The 15,603-nt window shown below is 38.5% G+C and overlaps 2 protein-coding genes across 2 annotated transcripts; one reads left to right on the top strand and one right to left on the bottom strand.

Annotated features, from left to right (window-relative positions):
* The first annotated feature begins 6,375 nt into the window (after positions 1 to 6,375).
* Positions 6,376 to 8,056, top strand: LOC109242251 (solute carrier family 25 member 44). Its single transcript, XM_019409104.1, has one exon. It carries the CDS (start codon positions 6,806 to 6,808, stop codon positions 7,820 to 7,822), a length of 1,017 nt encoding a protein of 338 aa, XP_019264649.1. The 5' UTR covers positions 6,376 to 6,805; the 3' UTR covers positions 7,823 to 8,056.
* A 2,012-nt stretch (positions 8,057 to 10,068) lies between these two features.
* LOC109242249 (PHD finger protein ALFIN-LIKE 4-like) lies at positions 10,069 to 14,809 on the bottom strand. Its single transcript, XM_019409103.1, has 5 exons — positions 14,571 to 14,809; positions 14,433 to 14,465; positions 12,354 to 12,582; positions 10,924 to 11,059; positions 10,069 to 10,608 (listed from the first exon to the last, which is right to left on the bottom strand). The coding sequence occupies exons 1-5, from the start codon at positions 14,680 to 14,682 to the stop codon at positions 10,336 to 10,338; spliced, it is 783 nt and encodes a 260-aa protein (XP_019264648.1). The 5' UTR covers positions 14,683 to 14,809; the 3' UTR covers positions 10,069 to 10,335.
* Positions 14,810 to 15,603: the final 794 nt, after the last annotated feature.

The raw sequence follows: 15,603 nt of genomic DNA, 5'->3' as shown, positions 1-15,603 counted from the left end.
GTCGTGATGGCGCCGGACTCCACTGTCAGGCAAGCCAACAACAAATAACTAGTAACTTCCCGTTTAAATATTTTCTGAAATCACTTCTTTTATGCGTTTAAACAATACGTGATGAATTCCACTAAATAAATGATGAAACATTTAACAATTTTACATTTCTGAATAAACCCATAGACATCCCCAGAACCCGGCGTCACAAGTGCATGAGCTATTTCTAAGAAACAATACAATACAACATCCGTCCGGAATACAAATGGACAGAAAGTAAATACAATATTCTGGAAGGGACTATACTAGCTGCGGGCCGCCTCGAGTAATGCAACTCACCTAGTCCCAGTATCATCCGTGCTGCTACGCCCAGTAGGCCACTAGTAGTACAAGTGCCTGTGCAACAAAAATGCACAGAAGTGTAGTATGAGTACATAAAGAACGTGTACTCAGTAAGTATCCCACCTAATCTCGAAGAAGTAGAGACGAGATGGCAACTTCGACACTTACTAAAGGTCCAGTAATAATATTATTAATCCGATGACCCACAGATCCATTAAGAACTACAGTAAAATTCAAATGAGTCACTAAACAGGTGAAAGTTCCTTTTTAATTAAAATCTCCAGATTCATAATCCCTTAATTGACAATTATCTCAAGTCGAGGAAAGCAGGTATTAGTATCAACAACTTTCATAGCAAGCAATACAAGCATGCGCAACTCATGCCGAAGACGTACGGCCCGTCCAACAATATTTAAACTGTGCATTGTCGAGGGTCGAACGGCACGAACCATAGATGCATCTATTACCCCGCTCGCGAACCATACATGTGACGCGGTCAAATTTAATTAAGCAATCATCCTGCTCGCGAACCTTACAAGCGACGCAGGTACACATAGAAATACATGCTCAAACAGCAGATTTAGAATTATCGAGGAACATTTATCCAAATAAAAGCCAATTCTCTTTTTAACGATTTCAGAAAAAGAAGTTTAATCCTTTTAGAAATTCATTTACCAGTTCGACAGGATTTAAGCAATTCAAATGTAACCAACATTACAATTATTCCAAGTACAGCATGCTTTTGGGTCCTAGACTACCCGGAAAATAACATAATAGTAGCTACGCACGGACTCTCGTCACCTCGTGCGTACGTAGCCCGCACAAATAGGAGCACATAACCAATTAACTCACCTATGGGGACAATTCCCTCTTACAATGTTAGAAAGGAGACTCACCTTGCTCCGAAGATCCATAACCGGCATTCCACGCCCTTCCGAAGACTTGAATCGATGCTAAATACTCCCAAAACTAGCCAATGATTATGCAAATTCATTAATATACGATAAAATACTCATATTAATCCAATTTATAACAATTCCTAACCCCGATCGAAAGGTTGACAAAAACGCCCTCGGGCCCACGTGCCCGGATTTCCAAAATTTTCGAAGAATAAGTTTACCCATAGCCTCACGAACTCAAATGTATAATTTCCTCTTAATTCCATACCCAAAATCGTGGTCAAATTCCGAGAATATGAATTTCTAGGTGTTTCTACCAAAACCCCAAATTTCTACCAATTTACATGCCAAAAATCTATACATAATCGATGTATTTAACTTAAGATGGATGGGATTAGCTTACCTTGTCGTTGATGATGAAAAATTCCACTTGAAGCTCTCCCAAAAATCGCCCAAGACAAGAAAATATGAGAGAAATGGCCAAAACCCAATTTTTAAAACACCCCTTCTGCCTCCACCACTTTCCGCACCTGCGGTCCTTTGACCGCTTCTGCGGTTCCGCAGGTGCGGGCCAACCTTCTGCTTCTGCGGTTATGTTCACCAGGCCTCCCTTTCGCTTCTGCGCCTCGTCCACCACAGGTGTGGTCCCGCTTCTGCGGCCCCACGACCGCATCTGCGGTCTCTTCATTCCTGACCCCATAACCGCATTTGTGCCGCCCTAGCCGCTTCTGCGGCCAAACCCTCGCAGGTGCGGTCATACCAGATACCAGCAACTTCAGCCTTTTCCAAAATTCCATTTTCGATCCGTTAACCACCCGAAATCCAGCCGAGGCCCCCGGGACCCCAACCAATCATGCCAACCAGTCCCAAAATACATTACGGACTTGCTCGAGGCCTCAAATCACATCAAACAACGCTAAAACCACGAATGACCTCCAATCCAAGCTTTATGAACTTTAGAACTTCAAACTTCTACTCTCGATGTTTAAACCTATCAAATCACGTTCGATTGACCCCAAATTTTGCACACAAGTCATATTTGACATTACGGACCTACTCCAACCTCCGGAATCGGATTCCGATCTCTATATCAAAAATTCCACTTCCGGTCAAACTTCTCAAAACCTTATAATTTCTGTCTTTAGCCAAATGACTCCAAAATGACCCACGGACCTCCGAATTCACTTTCGATCGCGCTCCCGACTCCAGAACCACCATACGAAGCTACTCCCAGACTCGAAATCCCAAACGGACATCGATAAAACTGAAATGCTCTTCAACCCAAACTTATGAAATTTCTTCCAAAATGCTAACTTCCACAGTAGGCGCCAAAACGCTCCCGGGTTATCCAAAACCCGATCCGGGCATACGCCCAAGTCCGAAATTGTCATACAAACCTGCTGGAACCTTCAAACCCTGATTCCGAGGTCGTTTACTCAAAGTTCCGATCTTAGCTAATTCTTTCAACTTAAGGCTTCTGAAATGACAATTTTCTTTCCAAATCAACTCCGAACTTCCCGAAATTCAATTCCGACCACGCATACAAGTCATAATACCTGAAATGAAGCTGCTCATGGCCTTAAGCTGCTGAACGGCGTGCTAGAGCTCAAAACGACCGGTCGGGTCGTTACATGTTCCCTCAATTGTTCCTTCTGTTGTTCCTTTGACTCTGAAGAGTTGAGTTGTGTTCCCAACTGGAAACTTGTTGATCTTAAGTTTTGAGGATGTGTAACAAGTTCCTTATCTGGTTCTTAATAGTAAGTTTGTTAGATCATCAAAACATAATAGGGATACACATATAACCTATCAATTTCCCCTTTTTTAATGATTACAAACTTATAATTTAAGTTCCCCCTAAGAACCATAATGGCATTCGCATTTCCTGTATTCCCCCTGAACCTGTTCCCCATCTTGTTCCCCCTCATTTTTTTCCCCCGTTTTGGCATCATAAAAAAAATCAGTGGCAAGCATTAAGCAAAAAGAAATCCAGCTTAGTTAACTCATGCCACATGTGTGCACACAAACATTACTAAAAACAGAACATAAGAGCAATACATACACAACAAAAGGAGGAGGCTTTCATTAATATTTGGATTTTTTAAGCAGGGAGTAGTTCCATTGTTTCCAAACACATCCACAAAATAAAAACAACAAAAACAAAAGTACCAGTCATAAACATCATCATAACTAAAACAGAGGACAGACACTAAGAACTTGACACTTGGGAAAAGGGACACTGTTTAGGGAGCATTGGAAAGGAAAGGCCCAGACGAAGAGGCAAGGGTTCTAAGAAAGATGTCCATTCGAGCATTAGCTGATACCTGCTCGTTGAGCTGTCTATCTGTTTACCTCAAAATACGAGTAACAATTAAACTTGTAATGTGGTTACAAGGATACGTGATCTCATTCAATGCCAATTGATAAATAGCTAGATAGATAAAGGAATTAAACGATTTAAATGGATCAAACCCGTGTAATTGCAAGTTATTGACCCCGATCTGGATTAGGCTCGAGATCAAGTGCCAAGAACAGTAAGAGTAACAAGAATAACACGAACAATATGAACAGTAAGAACAACCAGGAATTAAGAGTAAGTAAAAGAGTAGAGTGCTTGTATTTCTCAGCAGTAGCGTAAGAGATAATTCGCGTATGATGATAATGATGATATCCTCCCTTACAAATGAACAAGATTCCTCTTTATATGGTAGAGGAATCCTAAATAAGGTATGACTCTAATTTCAGAAGTAAAATACATGATTGATATCATTAACCGTTAATGGTTCTATCGGTCCCGAGATTCTTGCCGAGATTGGTGGTCAATCGCGGATATCTCGCGATCCTGTTACTGTGGTGTCGATTTAGCCTGATCTCGATCCCTTAGTCTTTATATTCTCTGAGCCCGAACTTGCTTTGATATCGGCTCACTATCAAGACATACCCTCGAACTTGTAGAATCGGGTATCCTCGATTTTTACCGTATACACTATCCTTCAGGTCCTCAACCTGTTTCCTGAGGTCGGCATTTTCCTTGATCGGATGGGCAACCTATGTGCTTTGAGAGCTGCCAGAACTAGGTGCCCCTTGAAGCTGATTTAGCTGGCCCTCAAAAATGGCATTCCTTGCCTTCAGCACGAGGGAGCAAGACCTTGTTCGCTATTTCAAACAATAATTGGTACACTGGAAGGAGGACCTTCTTCTGTGCCCATTCCCCGTGTTGAACTGCCGCATCCTTCAAGATAGCATTTCTAAAGTTTGAAAAGCAGGTTCCCTAAACAGAAGACAAACCCTCAGCAGGAACTCCCAAAATAGATCTCAGCACAGCAGAGTCCATCACAAAATCAACACCGTTCACCATCTTACAAATATGATCGTCCTCAACTATAAAGAAGCCGGCATAAAAACTTCGCACTTCTTCCTCATACACTTTGGGACTGTCACCTGTGAATACGTGTGTCCACTGTTGAAGTTCACATATTTCCACCAATTGACGCATGCAATCCATATCCAAAATATCAGGGGAAAATGTACGACCCCACAACACTTTCTGATTCTTCAATTTCTCCTTCCCAGACCCTTGGGTTACATCAACCTTGACCTTCTTTGAGGAACCAGGTTCCTCACTAGCACCAGCTCTCCTTTTCATTGATTTCCGTGCACTCTTTCCTTTCTTAGCAGATGACACTTTGTCAACAGAGTTCCCGACCATACGCTCACCAGACTCTTCAACCAGACTGTCACTAGATCTTTCGCCCTCGACATTTCTCACGCCCATCTCACTCTCTTTTTGGTCTTTGGAACAGGAAGGTTCTTTGAGGACTTACGAACCAAGAAACCAGGTTCCTCTTTGACCTCATCATCAACATTCACAACTCGTGCAGGAGGCACTGCCTTTTCATTAACAACATTTCCATCTTTCACCCGTCTCCTCTTCTTCTTTTCCTTTTTACTTTTCCTTAAAACAGACTCAATTCTTTGATGTGGATAGCTGTGAAAGTGACTGAGAGGGGTTATTTAATAGGGGTAAGGAACCGGTTAGGAGTGGGTGACATTTGGGTAGTCGGTTCGATTCATAAAGAGGCGAGACGTTTGGTTCAAGCAGCGGGAAAGAAAAGAAATTGACAATTGATGATGTGGCACAGTTTCAGCTGTTTAAAAGTTGTGCATGAGAGTACAAAGGAACTACTAACCTGTATCAAGGGAACCAGGTTCCCTCACAGCTTTTTCCAAATGTATGCCTCATCCTTTGACCAACATGCAATGCATTAGCTACTTCTTTGCTCTGTAACCGTCATGCATATCTACCTGTAACGGTATAGAGATGAGTTAGATTGTGCCAGAAAACACTTTTTATCTATTTTACCTGTACATCTCTTTCGTAGCCAATCATCGAGCGACAAGGTTCTCAGTTGGATTTTATCAACCCCAGTGCCAAGCGATTTCTTTCAAAATGTTATTTATTTATTATTTTAAGAGTGAGTTGGATATTAATGTTTGAATTATATTGAAATTTTTTATACATAGTGATACTTTTTTTTTCTTTTTGAAAACATATATTCGAACACAATCTTCCCACAAACAATTTCTAAAGAAAAATAGTTATCCAGATGCAAAGTTTTCACCCAAAATTATACAAAGCCACCAACTTTCACATGTCTTCTTTTTTCTTTCACATGTTCAAACACTATTAAAAAGATACTAGTCACGTTATTCTATTTGTTTGGCATTATTTCTTTATTAATCCATTAAAAAATAATAATACATTTTTATATTTTTTTATTTAAACTTTTTATAATTAGACAAATTGTATAATATGTTTTTAAGACTATAAATTACAAAATTCTTACGGTTATACACATACTATGTCAAGTTTAAAATCATAAATTTTAAAATATTCTTTGTTACATTGTCAAACAAATTAAAATAGAGGAAGTGCTAGACGATTCAAGAGTGAGCGGGCATTTATCGACAGCTAATCGACCCGACACTTAGGCAAATGCAGGTATACGGTAGAACAAAATACCTGCGTACAGTGGATTGGTTTAGTTGAGAGGATAAGGTTCGGCACGTCAGAGTGTCGTCGTTGTGGAACAACATCAACTTGTTCGGACGAATATAACCCTACCCACTCTGCAAATTGACAGTAGACACGTGCTCCCCTTCTCTTCCTTTATCCAAATTCCCTCACAAAAAAAAGCCGAAAGATCCCAAAAAGTAAAAGAGAAAGTTCCCATATTTGAACGAGAAGTAGCTGCAGCAGTCTGTGTACTGAAAATAGCTCTGATTACCTCCGGCGAGATCCTAGCTTTTCCGGTGAGTTTTACTTCCGTTCTGACTTATCTAAGTCCACCGCCATGATTCTTTCACTTATAATACGGTCACAGAAATGTTAGGTCCCTTTGCTATTACACACTTCCGATCTAAAATATGGCTTCGCCAGCGCAAAAAAACTCTTCCATTCTCCAACTAGCTTCAGTTTTACCCTAAATTCTACTGTACACTTCTGACGTGAATGAAAGTGAGGTCTCGGATCAAAACGGATTGAGAAAATTGAGACCGAATTTGATAAAGTGGCGAAAATGAGTTTAGGTGCAGCGGAGGAGGAATCGTCGAAGGAAATCCAGTTACCAGCGGATATAGACTGGAAAATGCTGGACAAATCCAAGTTTTTCTTCCTCGGCGCCGCCTTGTTTTCAGGTGTTTCAGCTGCTCTTTACCCTGTTGTGGTGTTAAAGACTCGGCAACAGGTAGCGCAAGCTCAGCTTTCCTGCTTTAAAACTGCTTTCTCTGTAGTTAAGTACGAGGGGATTCGCGGATTGTATCGCGGGTTTGGGACTTCGTTGATGGGTACAATACCTGCCCGAGCACTTTATATGGCTGCACTCGAGGTTACTAAGAGTAACGTCGGTACAGCCACAGTTAGGCTTGGCGTTCCTGAGCCTACTGCGACCGCCCTAGCCAGCGCTGCAGCTGGGCTGAGCGCGGCTGTTGCGGCCCAACTTGTTTGGACTCCGGTAGATGTAGTAAGCCAGCGGCTCATGGTGCAAAGCGGTTCGTGTAAATATCTCAATGGGATCGATGCGTTTCGTAGAATCCTCAAAACAGATGGGCCAAAGGGACTCTACAGAGGTTTCGGGTTTTCGATTTTGACCTATGCGCCATCCAATGCGCTTTGGTGGGCATCCTATTCCATTACTCAGCGGCTCGTCTGGAGTGGTTATGGATGCTACCTCAGCAAGAATGGTGAAGAGAGAAGCGAGGATGCAATCAAGACGTTGAGGCCCAACTCGAAGACTGTTATGGCTGTTCAGGGAGTTAGTGCAGCCATGGCAGGCGGCATTTCAGCTCTGATTACAACACCATTAGACACAATCAAGACGAGATTGCAGGTCCTAGATGGCGATGAAAATGGGCGGAGAGGTCCAACTGTAGCGCAGACAGTCAGGAATTTAGTAAGGGAAGGCGGGTGGATGGCTTGTTACAGAGGATTAGGTCCTCGATGGGCTTCAATGTCTATGTCCGCAACCACAATGATAACTACTTACGAATTCCTAAAACGCCTCTCGACCAAGAGTCAAGAAAGCTGGGCTCCGTGAACCCTGTGAAAATTGAATTAGGCTAAAGTTATCAGTCTTCTTCCCCTGTTTCACCTTTTCTAGTTTTAGGTTTACGTTTTGATCCATTCTTTTTGAATGATCTTTTCTTTAAGAATGAGCATGCTGAGTTAAACATATAGAAGCCTAGAGCAAGAACTGAAATAATGATGTTTTTATGCAAGTTAGTTCATGTACATAGTATGAATCTGTATATAGTCCTATCCCCTTTGCTTATTTTGTGTGTTACTGAGCAACTGATTCCATCTTTCAGCCTATCGGTTTGGCAGGAAAGCTACCTTGATCCATTTTCGGCTTTGATTCATTACGATCAAAGGCTCCAACAAGCTCTAAAGTCTCGTGCCGCCTAAAACTCTGTCATGAGAATACCACTACTTTATGTTTGATCCGGTGTACCCATAGAATGTCGTGCCTTCTCGGCTTTCGGATCTCGCAAACTAACATATGTGCGACTTAAACTCGGTAGATAATGGGTTTGCTTCTCTACCCTTCCTCGGTTAAATAGTAGGCGTATATGACAAGATTGAAAATCGAAACGTGCACCTAACCCAGACATGAAGATTGGACTCTTATTACTAGCCTAAAGCCCTTAGGCGACTTCTCTTCTTCCTATAAGATGATTAAAAACCTTTATTTTGGGGGGTGTTTCAAGAATGCAACCAAATATTAGGAATACATCCTTTTCAGGTCTTAAATTGAGAATCACTGAACAATTGGAAGATGGGATTCCATAATGGACTTAATTGACTTGTAGCTAATATCAGCCAATGGTAGATTAAGATTCTTCTTTCTGTCTGATGATGATGTTGATTTGAACATCTTGCGTGCAAAGTTTTAAGTGGGCGTTTGGACATAAGAATTGTAAAATTCTCCAAAAAATGTGATTTTTTTTTCAAGTGAAAATGGTATCTGAAAATGAGAGTTGTGCTTGGACATGAATATAATTTTGGGTTGTTTTTAAAGTTTTGTGAGTGATCTGAGTGAAAAATTTGAAAAACAGCTTTTTGGAGTTTTTCAAATTTTCGAAAAATTTCAAAATTCATTTTCAAGTGAAAATTGAAAATTTTATGGTCAAACGCTGATTTCGAAAAAAGTGAAAATTTCTTATGGCCAAACGGGGTTAAAGTCTTTCTAATCTCGAGTTAACGAGACAGGAGAAGGTGGTGGGTCCAACGTGATTATCCAACATTTCGGGGATTAGATTTAGACCATTATCTTAATGTTTAAAATTCATATGGCTAATGATAGTGGTTAACAACAACACGAGTAGCTGACCATTATACATAAATTACTATAAATAAAACTTTTGACTGATATGCAACAATTATATGAGCAACAGCGTCTTCTTCTGTTTTTCTTTTCTCCCCTATCTGTTTGTTAGAGGAACGTGATTGCTTAGCATTTCCTTAAAAAATGGCTCAGCCTACCCAAATTGTTTAGAATATTTTATAAAGCAGAGGTTTTTAAGGAATTTCGTCCTAATGTAATTTAATTAAGGAAATACAGCTAATGATATAGCGAGTTAAGTGAAAAAACAAGGAGAAGCAATTATGAATTGCTTCCAAAGCATCAAACTTTAATGAACTTCTAAGAAGTTGACTCATAGTTGAAAACTTGCAGAAAATGTTGATAAGTTGGGTAGTTCATATCATACCAATGGATTGTTTTTTATTTTTATATATTCAACAATAAACTAAAATATTAAGAGTAAAAGGACTGCAGGATTACCAGATTGGACTACAACTGATATTTTTTCTTTTTATTATAAGGGCTTCTTAACCGGCTTGCGTATCTCGACTAATCCACAATCTATTTTGAAATTGAGGTCAATTGTCATAAGAAAGTCGCCTCCATCTCTAAAGAGGCTTATGCACTCCACAACTAGGTTTCGAAGGCTCAATTTAGCTGAAAAACTCTCCGTAAGGTGGCCCCAACCTATTCAAAGGGTCGTTAGACTGCCACTTACTAAGGGGTCGTTGTTAAGCGGACTAAATTATGCCGGGATTATAATCCCCGAAGGACCAATTTATTCTACCTGGGAGGGGGGATAATATAATTCCAAGTTTGATGGGATAAGATGGAATATCCTGTATTAGGACTAGGATTAAATTTATACCATATTTGATTGACGGTATAAATGTATCCCATAAAATTTAGTCCCACACCTTACCCCGCAACCAAGCAGAAGTGTAAGATAAAGAATGACAAAAAGGGATTGGGAGCTAATGGATCACAATAGCGAGTCTGTCATCCTGCTACAACTGGAAGAAATTAAAAACATTGTAAAATATGGACCACAGTTTAACTGAACTACCATTAATTTAAGCTAAACCAACATATAAGGACCCTAAGTTAGAGCCAACTATACATAGAGATGAAGCCTATCCAATTAGAGACCCACAACTTAGAGCCAAATATAATGAATAGCCTAACCAACATAAACAGTCAGATGCATCTAACAACAGGAGAACTCTACATTCACCACATTCTAAACACTAGGTCCGCGCTCTCTTGTTGCTGCAAGGCGGACATTTGTATTGCTTGATGAACTCTGCCCTGGCGGGGGTGATCTTCACACACTTGCCATGGAACCACATTTCACAAATGTCGCAACATATCCAAAATTCATCTTCTGCATATCTCTCCCCACATGCGCCGCATAGTGTCTCACCTTCCTCCTCTTCATCGTCCTTCTCATCCAATCCCTCTTCTTCCTCTTCATATTTTTGCAGCAACTTTGGGAGCTTTCCTTGAGACTCTGCTGCCTTCTGTTTTTACAACCGGAAAAGAAAACGACGATAGCTTAAAAAGAAGTTGACATCATGTGGCAATAGGCTATAACACAATCAAAGGATCACACACTAGAAAAGCCCAGAAACCAGAAAATCATAACTTAAAGTTCGATATCCAGATGCTTAATCAAGGTCTGCCACAAGAACCATAAGCTCGATATTCAGATGCTTGCGAACAGACAGAAGCTTAAACTCTAAAGTAAAACAAGCAATCCAACACATACAAAAGTTATCACATAAGATAAAAGCTGACATGCAAATAAAGCATACTTGGAGAACATAGTCCTTTACCTTTTTGGAGTTTGGCTTGGATTTGTTGCTTCTATGGTTAGAGACTGTAGGTTTTTCTTTTTGTTGCTTCTTTGTAGAACCAGTCACTACTTCATATACAGTAGGCAGATCATTTATCATGTTGAAGAGCCTCTTCCTGGAAAATAGAAGGCAACTAATGAGCATGGAAAGCAACATAGTAAACTTCACGAGACTTGAAAGCACAATGAGTGCTGTCGTCGTTGAGTCACAGTTGGCACAATTTGATCTGGTATAATTCTCTAGCAAAAGACACAAATTTCTGGTAGGTTAAATAGAAATATCAATGTACTAGAACACAGGCTTCCTATTAACATCACATTCAGTATGAAGGATTCCACATACAACAAACACCAAAATGCAGAAATGAATTCAAGTTGAACCAAGCAATTCCATAATGCTTCAATTTGAGTTGCTCTTCAAAGAACATGACTGACATTGCATTCTGTTTGCTGTCTGTTGGTTGACTCGGCTTAGTGCAAGTATCACTTGACAAGCATGTGATATGTAGATCAAACAAAGTAAAGCACCCAGAGGTCAACTAATCAATACTCAATGCTCATTTGTGAGCAAACTACAGAACAAAAAAAACCAAGCTAGATCAACCTTATTAACCATTTAAAAACTACACCTACTAATCCAAGAAGTGTGGCCAATAATGGAGCATTTTTCACACCTCTTTTATGCCTAATTTTTTGCACTTCGCATCCTGTCCTTCCTTTCTTTGCAGCTTTCCTTCTTAACCTCTTCATCTTCTTACAAAATACTGAAACTATAGGTCTGGATTCAAATGTTAACATTTCATAGGGAGTAAAAAAGATATATTGCCTCATAAAACTAATTAACGACATCAAGATCTTGAACATCCTCCATTATTTTGGCCTAAGTTTTTAGAGGTGCAGTTATTGATTTGGGCAGGAAATTCATTTCACAAGGCAGTATTCCCAATTTAACTCAGTAAAATGTTCGGATTCAGACCAAAAGATACTTTCAATGATCTCTCCAGAAAGAAGGAGCAAATATAAATAAATAAAGGAGAGACCAAAGAGAAAAATGCTGCATGCATCAGAGGTGTAAAATGCGAAGAACTGATATTAACCAAGCTTTCTACTTTTAGCTTCTCTTGCTAGTAATAGTGCCAGGCATCGCTAAGCATCTAAACTTTATAGCCAACCTAAAAACTCATTAATCAGATGCATCACTTCTGCTTTTAACAGAAAGCATGATTTTGTTTAAGAAAAATCACAGGAAAGGAAAAACATAAATGCACTGAGAAACAAAATTAACACAAAATACGGATCCAAAGAAAATGTTAAATGAGGTACTGGAGCAGGCTAGAATCGCCAAATATAAAAGATTGCTTTTACAAGCATGGAATAGCTGGACAAAAGAAATTGACTGAGAAGAAGTACCTGTCAGACTTATCAAATCTAAATCTAGCAGCATAAAAGAAGGCAACAGAAAGTAACCAAGCGTCACTGTGGACGGCAACTAAGGACAGCCATTCCTTTTCTTGCATCCCATCTCTAGCAAAGTTAATACCAAGAACAGGCTCTGGAAGCTCTGGTGGTACTTCTTCAGCAGGCAGATTGACCTCCCATTGCTCGTTTGGGAGTCCAAACAAGCACAAGTTCTCCTTTTCTGCATAGCAAACAGTTCACATGTTTATCATGAACAAGGAGCAATAAGCATCCGGTATAAGCCTAACTAAACACATTGACTGTAACAAAACTTGGAGGAGGGCAGAGGAGGTGCGGTGACGAGGGAGCTTATAACCATAAACAAAATCTCAAATTGAGAAGTGCTCACTGATATAACCCTGATCAGCCGCCCTAAGTAACACTTCCAAATGAAGAGCAAGGACTCAGGATTAGAAGTGTTCCGTTTAAAGCTAAACACACTGCAACTTTGATTCTACTTCTGTTTCAAGGAGGGTTAAAGATTTCCTAATAATGCGTCGAGATGAGAACATGCATACGTGGATCTACATTATCATGAGGGAAATTTATGGAAATTTTATGTACCATTAAATAACAATATACGAGAAGTTCTGAATATTGCCTCCCCAAAAATTAACATTTGGGGGCATAATCAAAGTTGAAGTGCAAATTTTGCATCTGATTTAAGTGAGCAACTATGTAATTATGCATAGGCAATTAATGAAAAAGAGAAAATACAGAAACAAGCAATGTTGACTACATGATTTTCCTCTCCTAAGCAGTGGTGGAGCCACATTCAACCAAGGGGTGTCAATCAGCACCCCTTAGCCGAAAAATTACATTGTATTGCTAGATAAATTTTTCTGTTTTATGTATATTTACTATATGTTGACTCCCCTAAACTTTTCGGTGTATCTATCTTTTTTATATTTTGACACCCCTTGGTCAAAATTCTGGCTCCACCACTGCTCCTAAGAGAAAGGTTGTACCAAACATGAAGAAAATCTTGTGAAACACTAAAGAAACAGTGTTTTTTTTGGGTACGGTTACATAAAACAACAACCCCGTAAAAATTACACAAGTGTGGTCTGGGGATGGTAGCGTACCCAGACCTTACCCCTACCCCGGAGGAGTAGAGAGGGTGTTTCCGTAGGGTTACATAAAACATGAATCTCAAAATTTATTAAGTTATAGTTTAAACAGAGAATATTCTGTTTTAATTTCTAATTTTACAGCTTGTTTGGATGGTTGTTCCTTGTTGTATTGTATTGTATTGTTAATGCAAAACAATGTTTGTTTTGATTGTTTCATTAAAATTGGTTGTATTGTATTGTTAAATCCATTGTTCCGAAACAATGAAAAGTCCCCTTTCTTGAAACAACCGATTTGGTGTGGTGGGATTGTTTCCTATTTTTCTTTCCAATTATGCCCTAACTTATTACTCCATAATTCTATTTTACCCTTTATCTTTTTTCTATTTTAACTCAAAATCTCCAACTTATAACCTACTTTGTTTTTTTCCAGACCAATGTTAAAGATGTTTTGTTGCCTCCTGTTTTATTTTTTCTCCTAATTTGCTTGTAACTCAATTCTAATTAGTTGTACTCCTTTGTTTTGCCTTTTTTTGTCTCGCTCCTTTGTTCTGCTTCCTTATTTTGTTTTGTCTTCTTCTGTTTTGTTTTTTAAAATTATTTTTATACATAATTTTGATAAATTTAATATTTAAACAATTGAGGGTATTTTAGTAAACTTATCAGTTACAGTACAGTACGATATAGTCAAACCAAACAACAAAATATTATTTAACAATAACAAACAATACAATCTATCCAAACATTGTATTCATAAAACGATACGGTACAATACGATACAATACAATACAATACATTATAAAACGATAGGGAACAATGATCCAAACAGAGTGTTAAGTGATTCTGATACATTATCAAATACAAGGATAAACACTCATTCTTATTGTATACATAATCACCAATGTGGAATGATGCTGTTAATATAAAACTGAAAAAAGAAAAGAAAAAAAAAAGGACTTACCAGGATCACACTGCTTAAAAAATTCTTCCACTTCTGAATAACAAAACAAATAAATCAATTACATAAATCAGCAAAAATAAACGTACTTACAAAAATGAAATTTAATATAAAACGAAAGAAGAAGAGAGGAAATTAAACCAGTGGTGAGAGCCTTAATAAGAGCAGCACGACGGCCCTTGAAATCTTGAAACACATCTTTCACACTGAGGGTATTGTTCTTTTCTCCTCCTAATTTTCCGCCTTCTTCCATTATTAATGCAGTTTTTTTTTTGTTTTTTTTATTTTACAGCGGCGGCAAAAACGAGAAGAAAGAAGTTAAAGTTAAGCAGTTTTGACTTTGTGTACGAGGTTGTCAAGTTTAAGTAGGGCCCATAGATGGATTATCGCAATAAATTTTGGGATTAAATTAATCTTGTATTTAATTAATTGGAGGTATTAGCTAACATTAATATTATTTCTATATCAAAATCTTAGATAGAACTAGTATTAGTACCCACCACGATCACTGCCCGCTGCTTCTGGCGTTGTCCCTGGAGTCTTTCTTCTAGTTCCCGAATTCTTTGACGGTTTCGGTACTTCTATCAACCTTGCACCTCTATTGAGTAATGCCTGAATCGCAGCATCAAGGTCTGAGCCAAATTGAGCAAGGGCGGCCACTTCGCGATATTGTGCCAATTCCATTTTTGAATTACCGCAGACTTGCGCGGATATAAACCATGTCAAATTATGATTTAATTTATTTGAATTATGTGCAAATAACTTTAAAGTTAAACCTTATGTGCAAATAACTTTAAAATTAAACCTTCTATATAAAAATTATAAATAATTATTAAATAATTAAATAATTATTATAATATAAAAATTAATATTATTTCTATATCGAAATCTTTGATAGAATTAAAATATTGGGATATCTTGGTTTTGGACTTGGTGCTGACTGTTGAGTCTACATAGACCCGACGGATCAAGTTTATGAGCAGTAATGCATAGCTTATGATGAAGGGAATCTAATATGATGCAGGAAATCTAATATCTAATATAAGAACTAATAATACAGGAATTAGTAAAAAGGATTCTTCAATTTTTAGTTACATATATTACATTTTAGTACGCAATATATACTTTAAGATCTGTTTACTTTTATACAAAATAAGAATTTTTTTTTATCATT

The sequence above is a fragment of the Nicotiana attenuata genome, unplaced genomic scaffold (genome assembly GCF_001879085.1).
Source record: "Nicotiana attenuata strain UT unplaced genomic scaffold, NIATTr2, whole genome shotgun sequence".
NCBI classification, from domain to species: domain Eukaryota; kingdom Viridiplantae; phylum Streptophyta; class Magnoliopsida; order Solanales; family Solanaceae; genus Nicotiana; species Nicotiana attenuata.
The sequence above is the reverse complement of the archived record's forward strand: the minus strand, read 5'-3'. Positions and strand labels throughout refer to the sequence as shown.